General features: G+C 41.7%; 1 protein-coding gene and 1 long non-coding RNA gene across 2 annotated transcripts in view; both read right to left on the reverse strand.

Moving 5' to 3' along the window:
* The window catches only part of LOC137125980 (uncharacterized), a 39,383-nt gene extending 33,648 nt beyond the window's left edge, over positions 1-5,735 (reverse strand). The window contains exon 1 of the long non-coding RNA XR_010914248.1: positions 5,703-5,735. This is a non-coding gene — a long non-coding RNA (uncharacterized lncRNA). The remainder of the gene's footprint in view (positions 1-5,702) is intronic.
* Positions 5,736-10,794: 5,059 nt separating this feature from the next.
* Positions 10,795-13,157, reverse strand: ascl1b (achaete-scute family bHLH transcription factor 1b). Its single transcript, XM_067502817.1, has one exon. It carries the CDS (start codon positions 12,287-12,289, stop codon positions 11,678-11,680), a length of 612 nt encoding a protein of 203 aa, XP_067358918.1. The 5' UTR covers positions 12,290-13,157; the 3' UTR covers positions 10,795-11,677.
* Positions 13,158-16,764: the final 3,607 nt, after the last annotated feature.

Consider the following 16,764-nt stretch of genomic DNA (forward strand, 5'->3'; position numbering starts at 1 on the left):
CTGTGTTATAGGTCTGAGCATGCAAGCAACGACACTGTCAGTAAAGCTAAAGTCTCACCACGCCCAGAGGTGTGTGTTATAATGGTCCAAATACAATGTGAACAGACATAATAAAATCCAAAGAAACACACATATGGATGTACACTCAGTGACCAGATGGAAAAGCTAAACTGAAAAGACCTCTACAAATTGGGAATATTAACAATGTACATTTACCCTACTACAGTTTTAGAGTTCTGGATGTGTAATTTACTTGAGTGTTTTTATTTATGCTGCTTTAAACTTACAACTACAAACTGCAGTATTTTTTTTCAATAACTACACAAAGAGAAAGACACTCCATAACTTAATTTTAATCTTATTGTGCAGCGGTGTTGTCAGTGCCTCCTTTGAAACAGACTTATTCAACATCACCGGCAGCTGTGCACAGAAGTTTGTTGGCTGAGGCCCACCTTTCAAAAAATCTGAGAGGAGCAACCATTTCAGCAAGTTTTGAAGCATTTTTATTTATTGTTATTTCATAATGACGACTAGTTGAACGGCTGTGCGGTGCATAGTGGAGTGTGAAGAGCAAAGCAGCTCTGTTGCAGAACAGAGAGGGCTGATTCTCTGTGCACTGCAGCTTTAATTACATTTAAGAGGAAAATACTGTACTTACAGTATTTACTCTAGGAATTGATATTTTTCACATAAACATATGATGAATTGTGGCAGCTTTGAAATGAGATAAATCTCCAACTACATCAGTAAGATACTTGCACGTGACAAATTACATTTCAACAGTACCAGATTTTTATTTATTTTATGTCGTTTATGTGGGTACTGCTTTTACCTAAAGGTGAAAACAATTTAAATACTTTTATCCCAGTCTTAGTCACATATAGTTCTACTCAGCATGTACCAATACATAAGTAATGGTACAAAGTACATGCTGAATACCCCACCTTATCATTAATGTTATTACAGGTATTCCAAAATTCAATCACTCTCCATTATTCATTCAATTATTAACATTATTCTGTCAAAAATTACAGTCTTACAATGTTTCTATGTAATCTCTCGTAGCATTTATTAATTAAGCCACTGCAGCCGCTTTATTCCCTTTACCCACATGTGACCCCTCTGCCTCGTTTTTCAGTGCCAGTAATTGTTTACTTGGTTATCTGCAATAAAGGTGAACGTGAAGTAAAATGTCCAAATTATGAGCCAGCCCACCTACAGAGCAGGTGAGTACACACACACACACACACACACACACACACATAACTCGAAATAGTCAGTAGATAGGAGCTGTCACTGAACAATGGAGGCTCAGCCAGTGCTGCAACCACAGGGATTCACAGAAGGGACAGCAGAGGGGGCACAGACGCATACTGATAGTGAGGAAGCTGATAAAAACAAAGACAGAGTGAGAGAAGGAAGACCTCCTACTAACAAGGCCACACAGGATCACTCACATTTTACTAATTTATCTGACCCCCAGTCAGCTTCTGTTTGAGTTTGTTTGTTTGTTGCCTGTGATAGCAGCGAACTGGCACTCTGTTCTCGGTAAGACGTTTGTCTGGTTTTGTTTATTTGAAATACTGGGCACACAAATTGTTCGGCCCCCCTGGCATCATGAATAACGCTGAAATAGGATTACACAGTGACTTGTCTTCATTTCAGTTCTCCACCCTTTTTTCTGCCTTTTTGGAGTCCTGCTCTGGACTTGGCCCTTCTCTCAGGTCTATAAAGCCACACTGATGAGGCTGACTGGCCCGAGCTCTTGGGGCCTGTAATAATCTCTCCCTCTTTAGGAGACTGAGAGGGTGAAGTGAGTCATAAGAACCCTCTGTGTCAGCTTTAACCGGCCAGCAGAAAGAAAAAGTCATAATTATAGTACTCTCTCTGGATGGTTTTAAATAAAGGTTTCTGGCTGGGCCCCTATAGAAACACACTCTCTCTTACTCACACACACACACACACACACACACACACACACACACACACATGCACTTCAATAAAGAGGCACTAATCAATCAGAGGTTCCCCTGCCATGGCTTCATTTGAGCCCCTGTCTGAAAGAAGGACTGACAGCCCTCAACCTCCCAGTATTGTCAGATGAGACTGATTAGGCTTCTGACTGGCTACCTCAGCCACCAGCTAGAAAAGCACAGAGGTTAAAGGGTGTCCATTTGCAATCGACGAGCGCTGAAAAGTTCTGGACACCTGCTTTTTAAAGTGATGCTTGTCTCTGCAGTTTTATCCTCCTTTTTTGTTATTTGCAATTTAAGGGCAGCACAGGGGAGAGGGAGAGAGTTGTTTGAGAGAGTAAAAAGGGGTGTGCAGGGTACTGTGTCTCTGTGTGTGTGTGTGTGTGTGTGTGTGTGTGTGTGTGTGTGTGTGTGTGTGTGTGTGTGTGTGTGTGTGTGTGTGTGTGTGTGTGCGTGTGCGTGTGCGTATGTGTGTGTGTGTGTGTTTGTGTGTGTGTGTGTGCGCGCGCGCATGTAGCTTAAGTTTTGAAGGGGGAGCTTGGCTGTGAGCCCAAGGCTGGAACAAAGAGGGGACACTCTTTACATGCATAGCCAGACAGAGTAAACTGCCCAGCAGCACTGCCAGTAAATACAAGGCACAAAAACAGACTTAGAGAGAAGCGAAAAAAAAGAGAAAACAGAAATATCAGACTCACCGAACCATCCGCATGCTCCACTTCTAAAACTTAAAATTTTTCAATTTAGAGCAAACGAGAAATGTATCGGGTGGCATTCGTAGGTGTTAAATAGCACAAGATTTAGTTGTGTTTGCATTCAATGTGGAGCTGTGTGGCCATAGGTAAATCTAAGCTATCCCTTTGGCCTGGGAAGAGAGGATGGGAGAGGAGAGATTTGGTTAATAAAACCAGTAAAACAAATAAGATTATACTTTGATGTCTGTAGAGTTACTTTTATGTGGTCAAAAAGTGACCGAAGAAGAGATGTTGCAGCCAGTGTGAAGATTTCCATGAAAGGAATTTGTTTTGTGTTTCATTAGTTCTATCATCTGTCGTGTGTATGCTGTCTATCAAATAAGCCTTGCATATAACATTCATCATAAAACTGTATTGCTAACGCCACTATAATATCTGAACAAATCCTCAGGGACATGGCACTTGAGATGTAAGGTTTCTTATTTTTTGCTCTCTGAAATCCCCTTAAAGCAGCAAACCAAATTCACCCTTTAAAAAAAGGAAAGCCACTCCATCAGTGAGGGACAAATGTCTATTCTGACAAAAATTGTGAGGGAATTATGCTACCTTGCCATCACTGGGTTGCCTTCCATAATACCTCTCCTGGTGACTGGTAAATGCCACTTTCAATCTTTCTTTTTTTTCCACTCTTCCCTTTTCACTCCTCCTTTTCCTTGCCTTCAATGGGTGTGTTAAGTATTGTGTGTTGTGATGGGGGCGGTGAGTCAGTCAGGATCATTAAAGACAGGCCAAGCCTTTGGCCAGATCAAAATAATTAACTGCAGAGGTCACAAGCTAATGTAATGAAATGGAGGACTGAATGGTGCTCACTAATCCTCCCTTTACCTTGTTTTAGGGAGGGGGCAGGACTTTATAAGCCAGGGCATTTCTACTGATAATAGGTTGTGGGGTGCAGGGGGACCTGGACTATGGATTTTTGTGTCTGTATGTATATGTGCGTATGTGAGTGTGTGAGTGTGTGTGTGTGTGTGTCTGAAAGAGAGTGAAAGAGTGGCAGATGTGTTCAATTTCAACCTCTAATTTGGTCACATTCTGAGTCATGAAAGTATTTTTCAAAGAACAAGTGAAACTGTGGCTTGCAAGATCTTTTCAGTTGCTCCAATGCAAATTAGCTCTACGTAATCTTCCATCATTTAGGAGTGAAGTGAGGTGAAGCAGTCCTCTAGTTATTGGTAACTGTTTCTAACAGATGAGAGTAAAAAGATGAGAGTAGTAAGTATATTTTTCACTAGTATCATAACAAAAATATACTTTGTGTTAAAAATGAAAGTTTTGATTAGGCGGGCAAGATGGTGCTCTATTATGTACAGTATTTTACATAATTGCTTACCCAACATTTAATTTTTTGATTTGGTTGGTACAGTACGGTATTTTATAGACAGTTGTACATAAAATTGCCTGTATTAAATATTATAATTGCAAATGTGCTAAATGTGTTAATTAAATGCATGTAAAGAATACGAAAATAGAAATATCATTGATGTTATTCAAATATCTACAGAAAATGTGGCCATCCGTGCCATGAAACCACAAAAATCAGACAAAACTTAGCATTGTTTTGACCAACTTTACATAAAAAGCCTATTTTAAGTTCTGATCCTGCATGTGCTTTCATGTTTCCATTCTGAGTTCTTACACACAGCCCTTTCATGACCAAGAGCAAGTGTACACTAAGCTTTGATAGCATAAATAAGGCACTTCTATGGCGCCTCACAAAGATATTCACAAGACATATAAAAGAAAATATCTAAGTGTCCGACCTTCAGAATCAAACAATAGGAGAATGAAGCGTGTGATTTGAAGCTGAGCGCAATGCGTGTCAGAGGCCGATGAAGCTATGGTGTATCACTCTGAACAGGTTCTTCAGGGGCAAGCTCCAACCTGCTGAGGACCCTGGGACATGATTCTCTGTGTGTGCATGTGTGTGTGTGTGCGCAGGGAGGAACAGCACTGAACAAAAAGAGAGTAGGAAAGTGGTTTCAGGGTTTGCACACTGATCTCTGACATGCAGACAATCATAAACCGACCCACACACACACAAACTAAGTGATTACAGCGTATTGTTGAGTGAAGGAATGCACCTGATCTCAACAGAAGAATGGATCAAAGCTATTTAAACACACTAAAAGACAAAAACACATACACACAAACAGTGAGCCCACACATAACATGTTTTTAGAGAGACAGTCAAAAGGGAGTTACATTTTTTTACATGTGTCATCACTGCACAAGTGAGGACAGGACAAGATAGCATGGGTGAGGTCCTGACAGAACAGCAATCAGTGATAATGAATAATGTTTAGAATCAGGATGTGTATCAGGAAGTGTAATTTTGCACATGGTCCATAAATAAAATGGGTTAAGTTTGAATGGAGCAGTCACCACTGCCTCCGCTGGTCTGAAAGTGCAGTTCCCCCGTTGGCCACTAGATGCTGAGCCAAACAGAACTTTGACTCATTCAAGGGGAGTGGACTAACTCACAACTTTATATACAGTGTTGTTATACGGCTTAGTACCGATTCAACTCGACTCAGCTCAGCTACACCTATTTTTTGTATTTCTGTTGGTCAAAGGTTTTGGATAGTGCTTGGTACCTGGCACTTTACTTCATATCATGTCTTTCAAGTTTCCAAACAAGCTTATATCAAACCCAAGTTTGGGGCTAATTTTATATGTGTGTATCCTGAACATATTCTTCCATGAAATGGCTTTTAGGGCTTAAAAGACTGGCATATTTGAGGGATGTCTGACATATAACAGGTGTCTGTTTACCGCTTGTCACCTGGGATGTTCTTCTTGGTTGTTCCATCAGGGCCCTGTCCAGCGTTTCATAAAATTGCCCAAACTTGTTTTTTAATGGCTTTCATAACTAAAAGTGAAACCGTAGCTCAATTTTTTTTTGTTTTGAATTCAAAGTTGATCAGGATCATGATCTGGTGAAATGGTCAGAGTAATAAATTCCTGGCACTATACTTACAGTAAATGCAGGTCCAGCTTTAATCCTGGCTCTAAATGGGAACACAAGAAAACCATAGAATCTTTCAGGATTTATTTGTATGCGAAAACTTGTATCATGCATGTTTCTCCTGCCTGGTCTCACTGTAATAGCCATTACCAAGTACTATTCCCATAATCCAGTTTTAGTCTCTCTTTAATGACTCCAGATCAAATCAACCTGCAATTACATTTCCTGCATTTAAATATATAATTCCATGCCACTTTTACAGGAACTTACAGCAACTTATGATCACACCATCATGTTCGCCAGTCGTCTTACCATCACCTAATAATTGACATCCGCTCACAGTAGTAAAAAAAAAAAAAGCACTGTACAAGCAGTCCACTCCAGGCTGCTGGCTGCAGTCTCTCTGAACCATCATTACAGTCATTAGGCAAGAATAAGCTCTGTGTCACAGGAGTCCACCAGCATCCAGTTTAACCCAGCACAATTAGCACATCCGTTGGAGTAGAATTACCCTGTAAAATGAGAATGCTCTGGACAAAAGCGGCAGGAGAGTTGGAGTTGAAAAACGAGGGTAAGTGTGAGGGAAAGGGGGAGAGAGGAGGAGAGGAGAAATAAGGGAGGACAGGGGGAGATTAAAATTGTTTGAATTGAGTCCACGCTCGCCCCATTCATTTGGTATTCTGCTCAAATCAGGGCTTTTGTTCAGTCTGGCGTGAAGTAGTGTCAATCATCTCGACCCGGTTTTGTAGAATGGGGAAATTTATTATGAATTTGCTCCTGCAAATAATGAGGAATACCCCCTGCCTGCTCTCTCTCTTCCCTCCCCCTTCTCCCCCCAAGCAGCCTCTCTACACCCTCCCCTGCCTCCACCCCATATCAATGCTGCAGAATAGGCAATAGAGAGTGAAGTTAGCAATCTCAGGGCCACTCGCACTCTGGACCCACATCAAAGTGACAGAGACGTCCAATCAGATTTGTCTTACAGGCATTACATGATGAATATGGTGCAGCCGTAGCACAAAAGCACCTTTGTGTGTCCTCCGAGCAGAGACTATTCACAGCCCGCCACAGCCAGCCAGAGTGGAAGTAAATGGCCCAAAGGGCCCAGGCCAAAAAAAGCACCCAAACTTGTGCAGCACAATGGCCCATGCAAATCATGCACCCCGCCACCTCCACCCTACCACACATCCCCACCTCTTCCATCTCTCCACCCTCCAGGCCTGAGCTTGGTTCCTCCTCTGCTGGGTTGTCTGAAGTTTGGAGCCTATTCACACACATACAGAGGTGTCAGTTATAAGTGCTGAGCTGCATGAATTCAAACTCCTTTATTTTTGTTCATTTGTAAAGAGAATGTTTTTTTTTAGAAAGATAGAAGAACAACATGAGTTGAATGACTGACTTTTTGTCAGAAAGTAAGAGTGACTTGGACAACACTCCTAGTCTTTAGTAAGACTTCTGGTGAGAGGAAGAGGTTTTTCAGCACTCTGGAGTGGCCCCATGATGTTTCCTTGTATTGAGAAAAACATCTAATGTGTCTAATTCGATGGGCTCATAGTGGCCCAACTAAAGGACATGTCTGTTCCTTAAACACAGTGATCAATAACTGCTTCAAATAGAATGCTGAATTCAACTTAGCAGCACTTTGGTGCATTGGATAACTCAGACATTTCATTAATAAATTCCCAAATACATTCCAAGTTTTTAAATATGATAACATATGATACATTACTTTCAAATTACAAGTGTCATTCACCATAGCAAATAGTAGTATTCCATTGCATACTGAGGTGGCAATATTTTTGATGAGACCACAAAAGGCCTATAGCAATAAGTGCAAATAATAATGTGTCTACAGTGCTTCAGCAGGACCTTACTCGATCAATAACCAAGGGGTCAACAGATTTGTCTGTGAACAGCTGCATGGACCTGTGCATGTGTGTGTGTGTGTGTGTGTGTGTGTGTGTGTGTGTGTGTGTGTGTGTGTGTGTGTGTGTGTGTGTGTTTGTATGGCGGGGTACACCAAATCAGTCTATGTCTATGTCAAACATGTCTGTGCTTCTGCTTAAACATTAACACCTCAGTAAGCATCGCTCAAGGTTGTGTGCAATCTCTTCTTTCAGCTACATCGCTGTCATCCTTGCTTTGTCTCAGCTGCTTGTTATCATATTTATGTACTATAGCGTTGTATGTTTTTGAGAAGGTAAAATGATTGGTAATCTATAGCAACTTAACAGCGCAACTTTACATTAATTAATGTAAAAGTTTAAATTAATCCAAATTAAGACCAAATCAGGTTTTCCCATATTCTAAACTCAGTGTCAGACCGATACTTTGCTTTGTGGTTTCTGGTGCACCTGTTGCATTATACATGACTGTGGAGAGATGTAATGAGCCAGAAACTAACATCGTCCGGTAACTTCACCTAAAACATCTCAGCCTTTCTGCAGCCATTTAGATTTTTTTCAATTACTTTTATCTTAACACATCCATTCGTTATCTGTAACCTGTTATCCTATTTAGGGTCTTGGAGGGCTAGAGCTTTTCCCAGCTTTCATTGGAAGAGAAGCAGGGTACACACTGGACAGGTCACCAGTCTGTCTCAGGGCTAACAGAGAGAGAGAGAGACACATACAGATAGACAACAATTCCCACTCACATTAACACCTACAGGCAATTTAGAGTCACCAGTTAATCTAACATGCATGTCTTTGGACTGTGGGAGGAAACAGGAGTCCACAGAAGACTGGGGATTTAACCCGGTGACCCTCTTATCTCAGTTCATTAAATAATAATTGATTTCACTAAAACAATCTATGTTGCGTTAAGTCAACTTGAACTATGCAGTTAAATGATTCCAAATGTTATAATTAGGGGCTCAGGTACAAGTGAACAAGTGTTCGTAGCAGAACCCCTGATGAACTGTTTCTTTTTATATGTCACTTTCAAGGGCAATAAAATATACAAGATCAACTATGATAACATATCCCAAACAAGTGGGGACAAACAGTTGCAAATTTTATACCCAAATGTATTGTGCAATGCAAATCGCACCTCAGCCACCTTCCCTCTTTGAAATATTTAATGCTGTTGGTAAAAAAAACTGAATCCAGTCTGTTTTCCCGAGTTCAGGTCATTTGCAGGACAGCTGTATTTTTAGAACAAATTAAGGCAGGACAACAAATGAAGGACAAACAAACTATCCATTGATTCAGTTGTCTCACATTGTAGTGCATCTTGGCAATTTGGATTTTAATACCTTAACGGTTTTGTTTCCGAAGGAATCAAACTGAAAGGCAAGGCAATGAGAGAGAAAACAGTTTTGTACACAGTGGCAGTAAAACTGTATTCATGTAAATATTGTCTTTTAAACGTTTTTGCCAGGGGCTCAATATAAAAGTGCAATGAAGGTTGGATACCAAAACTAGTTTTTGCTCATTCAAAACTGACCCAGAAAGCATCCAGAGCAACAAATGACCTCTCACCTCCTCACTATTAGCCAGTTTGGATCCATCTTACATAGTTTATGTAAACATAGCACAGTAAACTCATGCATAAATGAGCTGAGTGATGGATTATTCAGGAAGGATTAGGCCAACATTAACATCTCCCGAATGTATTGTCAAAGTGAAAATTACCCACGGACACAATGACATGAATAAATCGACTTTCTCTCCCTGTATGGCTGAGGAGAAAATACCATATCCATCTTAGGAGGACAAGAGACAAGCGTTTATTTTCACCTTGTGCCCTGGCCTCTGCCTGACACTGAAGGACATCAGAAACCCCATTTCATTCCTGTAATAATAGAGCAGCGGGGTATTTTCAGCCCTACGTTGATTTCTCTTTTTGAGCCCTGGTGACGTATGACGTTATAAAGCAGAGCGTAATTAACGTCATTTATCACTTGTTTGATTTTGTCATTTTCTTCGTGGACAGGGCTCACATGCCATTAACCGGTGGGGGCACCAGAGCCTTTGTCACCGAGTACAGGCACGTGGCTTACACCTGCAGGCTGCAGCGTGTGTGTGTGTGTGTGTGTGTGTGTGTGTGTGTGTGTGTGTGTGTGTGTGTGTGTGTGTGTGTGTGTGTGTGTGTGTGTGTTTCTTTCAACTCTCTCTTTTAGAGAGAGAAAGAAAGCATTTGCATTTGCATGTGGCACACACGGGTGCAAAAGTATATCATCTCTCAGCCAGTTACGGTTTGATAACATTTCAAAACTCTATAAGTGCAAGTTAGGTAATTTTTACCTGTTAACTTATTTTGGCCTATGTTGGCTCATATAAAGCTCTGACGATATCTTCTAGTAAAAATAAAAGGACTTAAAGACCAGTTCCAATCAGCCTCTCTTGTTCCCAATTTTCCACTCCCACAGAGAGCACCAGGTGAAATTAAACTCATTATTTCTCCTCTGCCTCGCTGAATTTGGCGTCAGTGTTTATTTACAATAGAGGTTCTTCCATAAGTCGCATAATGAGGCGCTAAGGCGCACACAATAGTACTCACAATGGGGTGTTGTGCTCCCCATTTCGCAGGAGATGGGCTTTTTGATTGGGCTGTGTGCGCCGTGAAAAACGCAGTCGGGGATGCAACAAGTCTACAACCCTACGTTTTATTTAGATTGATCTCAATCGGGTAATAAGAATTTTGACCCGACTCATTGTCTTGCTGACTTTCCCCAGGCCATATTTCAAAGTGTCTATACTCTTTGAGTGGAGTGAATTGCACCCCGTCTCCCCCTCCCTCCGCCACAGGCCCTCTGGGTAAAGGCAGAGTATGCAAAAGAAACAATGCAATGCATGAAACGTAATATTAATCTCCACGTCCTCAATGCAAACAAAGCGCTGTAGAAGGTGCTCTTCTATAATGGTTATTGAGTGCTCACCCAGCTGCGCAATTTTCCCCCGTGTGCCCAACCAAGTCGGGAAAAGGTCATGTAGGGCCTTTGAATAGAAGAGAAGCTCCCTAGTTTGCTCAATTACCGCCGCCAATAACACTCACACAACACACACACACACACACCGCTCTCTCACACACATGTTTGAGTCATTACCAGCTGAAGAACCAAACCAATGCAAAAAACATAATATAAATAGATTCATCTTTATTTATAAAACTTGTTTTACACAAAATATATCTGTTAAAATCGAATATTTACATTTTAGGCTACGGGAAACGGAAGTGCATACATTAATAAAGATCTCCATACCACATATTAAAACAAAACAAGAAAACAACTACAATCTGTCACAGGTAGTAGCCTTGATATTGCTCTCCAGTCACACAACCCATACATGCTAACTCACTGTTTCACTGACAACAGGTTCTGACACTTTACACCCGTCAGGAAAAGTGGCAGTGTCTTGTTCAAGAACGTTTTGTTTTGTTTGACTTAAAATACAAAAATATGTCTTCGTGTTTAAACCACTGGTCGTATGATACAATGTTGTTATGAAAAATGTACAGCACAAAAGTCTATTGACGCATCACCTTTGTTGTGTCTTCCAACAGAAGTGGCAGCAGAGGAGGCAGCACTGCTCTGATGAAACCCTCATAAAAACAAGTCCCATGGAGCTACAGCATCGTCTCTGCAGAGCCCGCTGCTGTATCGCGTATTAATTGCACTTATTTAATCATGACATCGAGTTCTTTACTTCCACGCGTCAACGGGACACCCTCCTTCCAGTGGCGACTTCAGGACGACTACTTATGCGCCAAGATGCTCCGTCTCTCTCTTACGCACAAACACACACACACACTCTCTCTCCCGCTCTCTCTCTCTCTCACTCCCTCTCGCTCTCTCTCTCTCGTTGTCACTATTGCTTTGCTCCTTCAGAAGCAGCCCGGGTGAGGGAGGGAGGCAACAGATCACTTCCAAAAGCACGGCGGGCAAGACTGATCCGATGCCTTTATCAAGTCTTTGTCGGCATTTCTGGAAGTCAGCTGATATTACGCACAGACGCTGCAGTGTGAGTTCGCTGCTGTCAGACTCAGTACCTGTCGAACCAGGTTGTAAAGTCCAACAGCTCCTGCTCCTCGGAGCTCAGAGGCTCGTAGCCACCTTCGTCTGATGAGTAGGTGGAGTGAGGCGACTCCGGGTCTGCGGAGTAGCTGTTGGAAAGAGTCGGTGATGGCAGCCCGCACTGGAAAGCTGCAGACACAGCGTCGTGCTCGTCCAGGAGTTGCTGTAACGCTCTGATATACTCCACCGCCGACCTCAGCGTCTCCACTTTGCTCATCTTCTTGTTGGCGGCGCCGTTGGGCACATGCTGACGCAGCGTCTGGAAACCCATGTTGACTTGTTTGACCCGGTTCCTCTCTCTTTCGTTCCGCCGGGCCACGGCCACGGGCTGCTGTTGAGGGATGGAGTAGCCGAGGCCGTTGAAGCTCAGGCGCCGCTTGCAGCGCAGGAGCTCCGGTGAGCTGGAGCGCTGTCTCTTCAGCACCTTGGTTTTGCTTTGGTAGCCAGCAGCGCCGGTATTGGCGTGCGCCACGGGGACAGCGCAGTCGTGGGCCGGGGCGTGCAGGCTGATACTTGCGCGTCTCTCGTTAAGTCCAAAGGTGAATGCAGTTTGCGCGGTGGTAATGGTTGTAGTTTCCATCTCGCTGACAGTTCTTGTGAAATGATGGATGGAGAGGGCGAGCTCGGCCTCGAACAGTGGAAGACGAGGAGGATGGACAGGAAAAAAGGGCTGGCAGTGTACAGCTCTCGTGTCCTTCGCGTGGGGACCGTGTGGCTAACTCTAGTCCAAGTCTCTCTTGACTGCTTACTCCACGAGCCGATCTGACCCAAACTTTGGCAGCACTCCTCTTTTTCAACACGCGCCCCAACACACACCCCACCCACCCCTTTTTGGAGACGCACGCTTCGCGGCGAGGCCCCGCCCCCGCTGTGTGATTCTTCTGCACGCCGACTCCCCCGGGCCAGGCGCGTGGCTCCGGGAGCTCAATAAACAATCCCGAGCTTTCACTGCGCCGGGAGCACGCGCTGGGCTCATTTACATTCCAATGTCTCTAACTTGAAGGCCCATTGGTGGATTCAAACGGCCTGCAACCGTGCGAAAAGAAAGAAAGTAGAAAAAAGACAGAGAAAGAAGAAAAAGAAGAGAGAATGAAAAAGTGAATGGTTTGGTTCTTTAAAATGCCTTTTGAATTTGACAATGTACCCCTGGCTAGTCTTCAAATTATCGGTCTTCCCCCCTCGGCCATCTTTCTCCTCCAGTTCTTTACAATCACAAATACCAAGGACGCTCTCTCCTGTATCCAGGCTACAGCTTTACAGAGCTAAATAAATTGCAAGCGTGTCTCTGTGCAGAATAATTGGCAATTAAAAAGCTCGCGTAGGGACGCGATTAATTTAAAAGTAAATATCATGTTTATGACAAGCAGGCGTCCGAATAAGAGCAGTTCACAGCTGCCTGTCAACGCAGCACTCTGCGCTTGAAGAGTTGTCCCCGAAAAGGTCATTTCATATTTGAGTGGCAGACAGTCTCTCAGATGTTATAGATTTGTGCTCTTTTTTTCCACTCACGCAGACCACACTGTGGAAGTAAGATTTCAGCACCACACGAGACTGGACAGTTAAATGCAAATCGCCATCATCTCGTTTCCCAATTTAGCGGAATGAATTCACACACATTTAGTTTTATTCTGACTATGATACATTCAATATTGTTGCCAAAAGCCATAGCAACTCTTGTCTTGTTGAAAAGTCTTGTTATCAGCAAATTCTGGCAGTGATTGTGTTAAGAGATGAAGAGCCGTAAAAGAAGAATTGGACACGTGCGGCCTCTGGTGGCAATGCAGTGTCATTACGTCCTGCAACTCAGGTCTTGCATTTTATGAAATTCAGAAGAGGGGGATTCCCTGACAGTTACCGGTGGTAACTTTACTTTTTTTTTCTTTTTTTACCCACAAGGTAAAATATTAGACATACCTTCCCTTTTTTGCATTACATAACCACATATACTGTGCGTATGTAATGCTTATTTGTCCCATAAATTAAAGGATTTTATAGTTTTTTTTGTTGTTGTTGTCCGCTTCACAAAATTATACAGTAATTGTTAGTTTATTAAATACTCCAAGCTCACGTAGTTTATTACAACAGTCCTGCAATAAATCCTATTTCGACGTAATGTGATAATACTCAGTCAATACAGTATACAGGGTGTTTTTTATTCTTTGGGGTATGTTTGGTCAGTCATGACCACTATTTAGTTTTAAAAACGATTTGAAAATTTTGCTGTGATTAGTCAGTGCGATTTTCCACTGGGCTAGTTGAGCTTTTAACTATAGTATGTGTGGGTATAAAAGACACCACAAATTAATTTAAGCAAAAAAGCTCAACGATGAGTGAAAAAAAAAACACCTTTCAGACTTTCAATGACCACTACAAAAGGTACAAATCACTGACATAAACCTTTACTGTAATATTAGGAAAAAACAATATGCCTTTTGCGGCAGGCTTACCCTCCAATTTACCCCAGAGGTGTGTTGACATAAATAGATCATTGTACATATACAATTAAAAAGAAAATGGGAGTCACTTTTCACTTCCTACTAATCTTGCTGTTCAAACATTTTACATGCCCAAAGGATTTTAAATAATTTCACTACAAATGTAGGAGGTTACATTTGATAAATGTCATGAAAAGACTACGGCCATCATAAGCAAGAAACATTAGTCTCCTACAGAGGATATCTCCATTATTTTTGATTTCTGTGAGGTTTAAGGGTGAATCACATACTTTGAGATTGCCCTTTCCTGTGTGTTTGCATGTGTCTGTATAGAAAGTGCTGTGTACTTTTCATGCTTCAGTAAATGGCAGTGCTTTGTGTGGGAATCCCCACTTTCATCTTCTTCATCTTTCCCCTATCTCTCTGACCTCTGCTAGGGCTTCCTCTGTCAACACCAGAGGGTGCTGAGAGAAAACATTTGGTCACATACCATTCAGTGCATTATTTTAGAGTATTTATTGTGTCTTTATTTGGAAATAGCACTTGCATCAATGCTACAATTTAGTTAGCATCTGATACAAAATAGTCCTAACACATGCATATGAGGGACACTTAACACTTCTTTTTTGAGGAAGATACTTTTTCATATCTTGATTTTGTGCCAATTATTGAATTATTTGTAGAAACACTCTAGACAAATCAAAATGTTTCAGTTGCAGGAAGCACTCACAGGAAAATCTTCTCGGCAGTGAGTCATGGACAGTCTTTAATACCACACAGAGAGATGTGAAGGCTGTGGTTGGTGAAATGAATCTGGAGTATGGTAAACAAACATCTGTTAGACCTACAATAATGGAAAATTAAAAACAGTTTCAGTAGTCTCAAAAATGTCTTATGCTATACCTAAAAGGCAATAGTTGATTGCACTTTGTGAAAATGTATTTGGCTAGAATAAGACTATATACCCTGACAGAGGATTATGGTCTTATGAGTAAACATCACATCTTTGGTCATTATTTTCTCTCTGTGCCTAACAAATCCACACAACGATTAAAGTTAAAGCCTGCCCAGGTCTTGATCAAACAAAAGGTGTTTCTGTCTATTGGAACCGGTAGCAGCCTTAAAAAACATATCTTTACTCTTCAGCTCCCAGACACCCACAGCTTTTGAAGTAAACAATGTACTGAGTCCATAATGCTTCACACGTGACACAGATGAGAACGTGATAAGACAGAGAGATGAATGAAGAGGAAAAATCCGGAATAGACTTCCCTCTAACAATCCTTTAAAAAGTAGAGAGTGTTCAACGTGAACTGTGGTTACTTAATACATGATCTCCCTCCAAAGACTCATCCTCTGTGTGTTTGGCTGGCAAGCTAAGGCACTATTATCTCACCCATATTTTTGCAGGCCATTGTGGCATCATGCTAACATACTGCAGTCAGAGTCAAGCAACAGACTTTTCTGTCACATGCAAAAACGATCCGCTACATGCTCTGCAAAACATGATTTGATATTATTATATCCACGGTGGATACTAATATTGCCTTTTCCTTGTGAATATAAGTGTGAAATAGGATGTAAACCTTCCATGTGGTTTTTTTTTAGAAATCAGGCTACATCCGTTTTTTAACGAAGCATTAGATTTATACAGAGGCCATCTAAGATGCCTGAGCAGTACTTCCACTGTGCATGAAGGGGAAGTGCTCCATTACAGCCTGTATCGCTTCTCTATTCTTGATATATATCCTGGGCTGAGGTGAGGACACAGTCAGACCACAGAAAGCAGTTCTTCCCTAGACACTAATAAAAAGAAGTAGGTTTACTCACCATCAGCATGCACCTTCATGCAATAGTGAGGACTCATTTTATATGGTAAAAGGTCAGATATGGCCTCAGAGGACTAGAGGAAAAATATGTTTTGCAGTTGTGTTCATGTGCTGTAAAGTTATAAATCACAAAACATGGGAAGAAGAGGAAGGGAAGAATCATTCAGAGCTAATCACTGTATTTCTGGGAATCTATAAAATATCTTTATCTAAAATCTATGTCATGGAGAATAAGGGAGAAAGCTCACTGCACTCTCACCCACTTTGCGGTTAGAAATATTCTTTCTTGTTTAAACACATGACACAACCACACACCTGCAGGATTCTGACTCTGAAAGTCCCACAAAACACTTGAATACACCCCACAGTCATAAGTATAAACTACAGTACATTCACTAATGTAATGTGTCAAAATTCACTGAAAATGGGTGGTTTCATGGGATGCTATTTTAGTGAGCAACAGCTTTCTTCACATTAGAGCAGGTGGAGTTAATTCAAATGTCATCTGACCCAAAACTACTTACAAAATGTTTGGTTGGTCTTCAACCTTATTATTAACATACCATGTGTTGGCTATTGGGTAGTGTTGAAGTGAAGCCTAGAACTTTTATATTAAAACCACCTTTTAGGAATATTTTCATTTGGACGTACAGTTAAATACTCTTTATTAAGTTGTTTAGGTCTGCATTCAAGGTGAGTTACTGAAGAGGCCGACCAGGCACAGGTGTCCTCTGACTTCTGGGGCTACTGAGTAATAACATCTTACTGTCTTATTTGAAAGTCACAGAGCT

This window comes from Channa argus, chromosome 4, assembly GCF_033026475.1.
Source record: "Channa argus isolate prfri chromosome 4, Channa argus male v1.0, whole genome shotgun sequence".
Taxonomy (NCBI): Eukaryota; Metazoa; Chordata; class Actinopteri; order Anabantiformes; family Channidae; genus Channa; species Channa argus.

Bases quoted from the DNA above. Each gene is read 5' to 3' on its own strand.
- ascl1b (XM_067502817.1), bottom strand. From the start codon at position 12,289: ATGGAAACTACAACCATTACCACCGCGCAAACTGCATTCACCTTTGGA.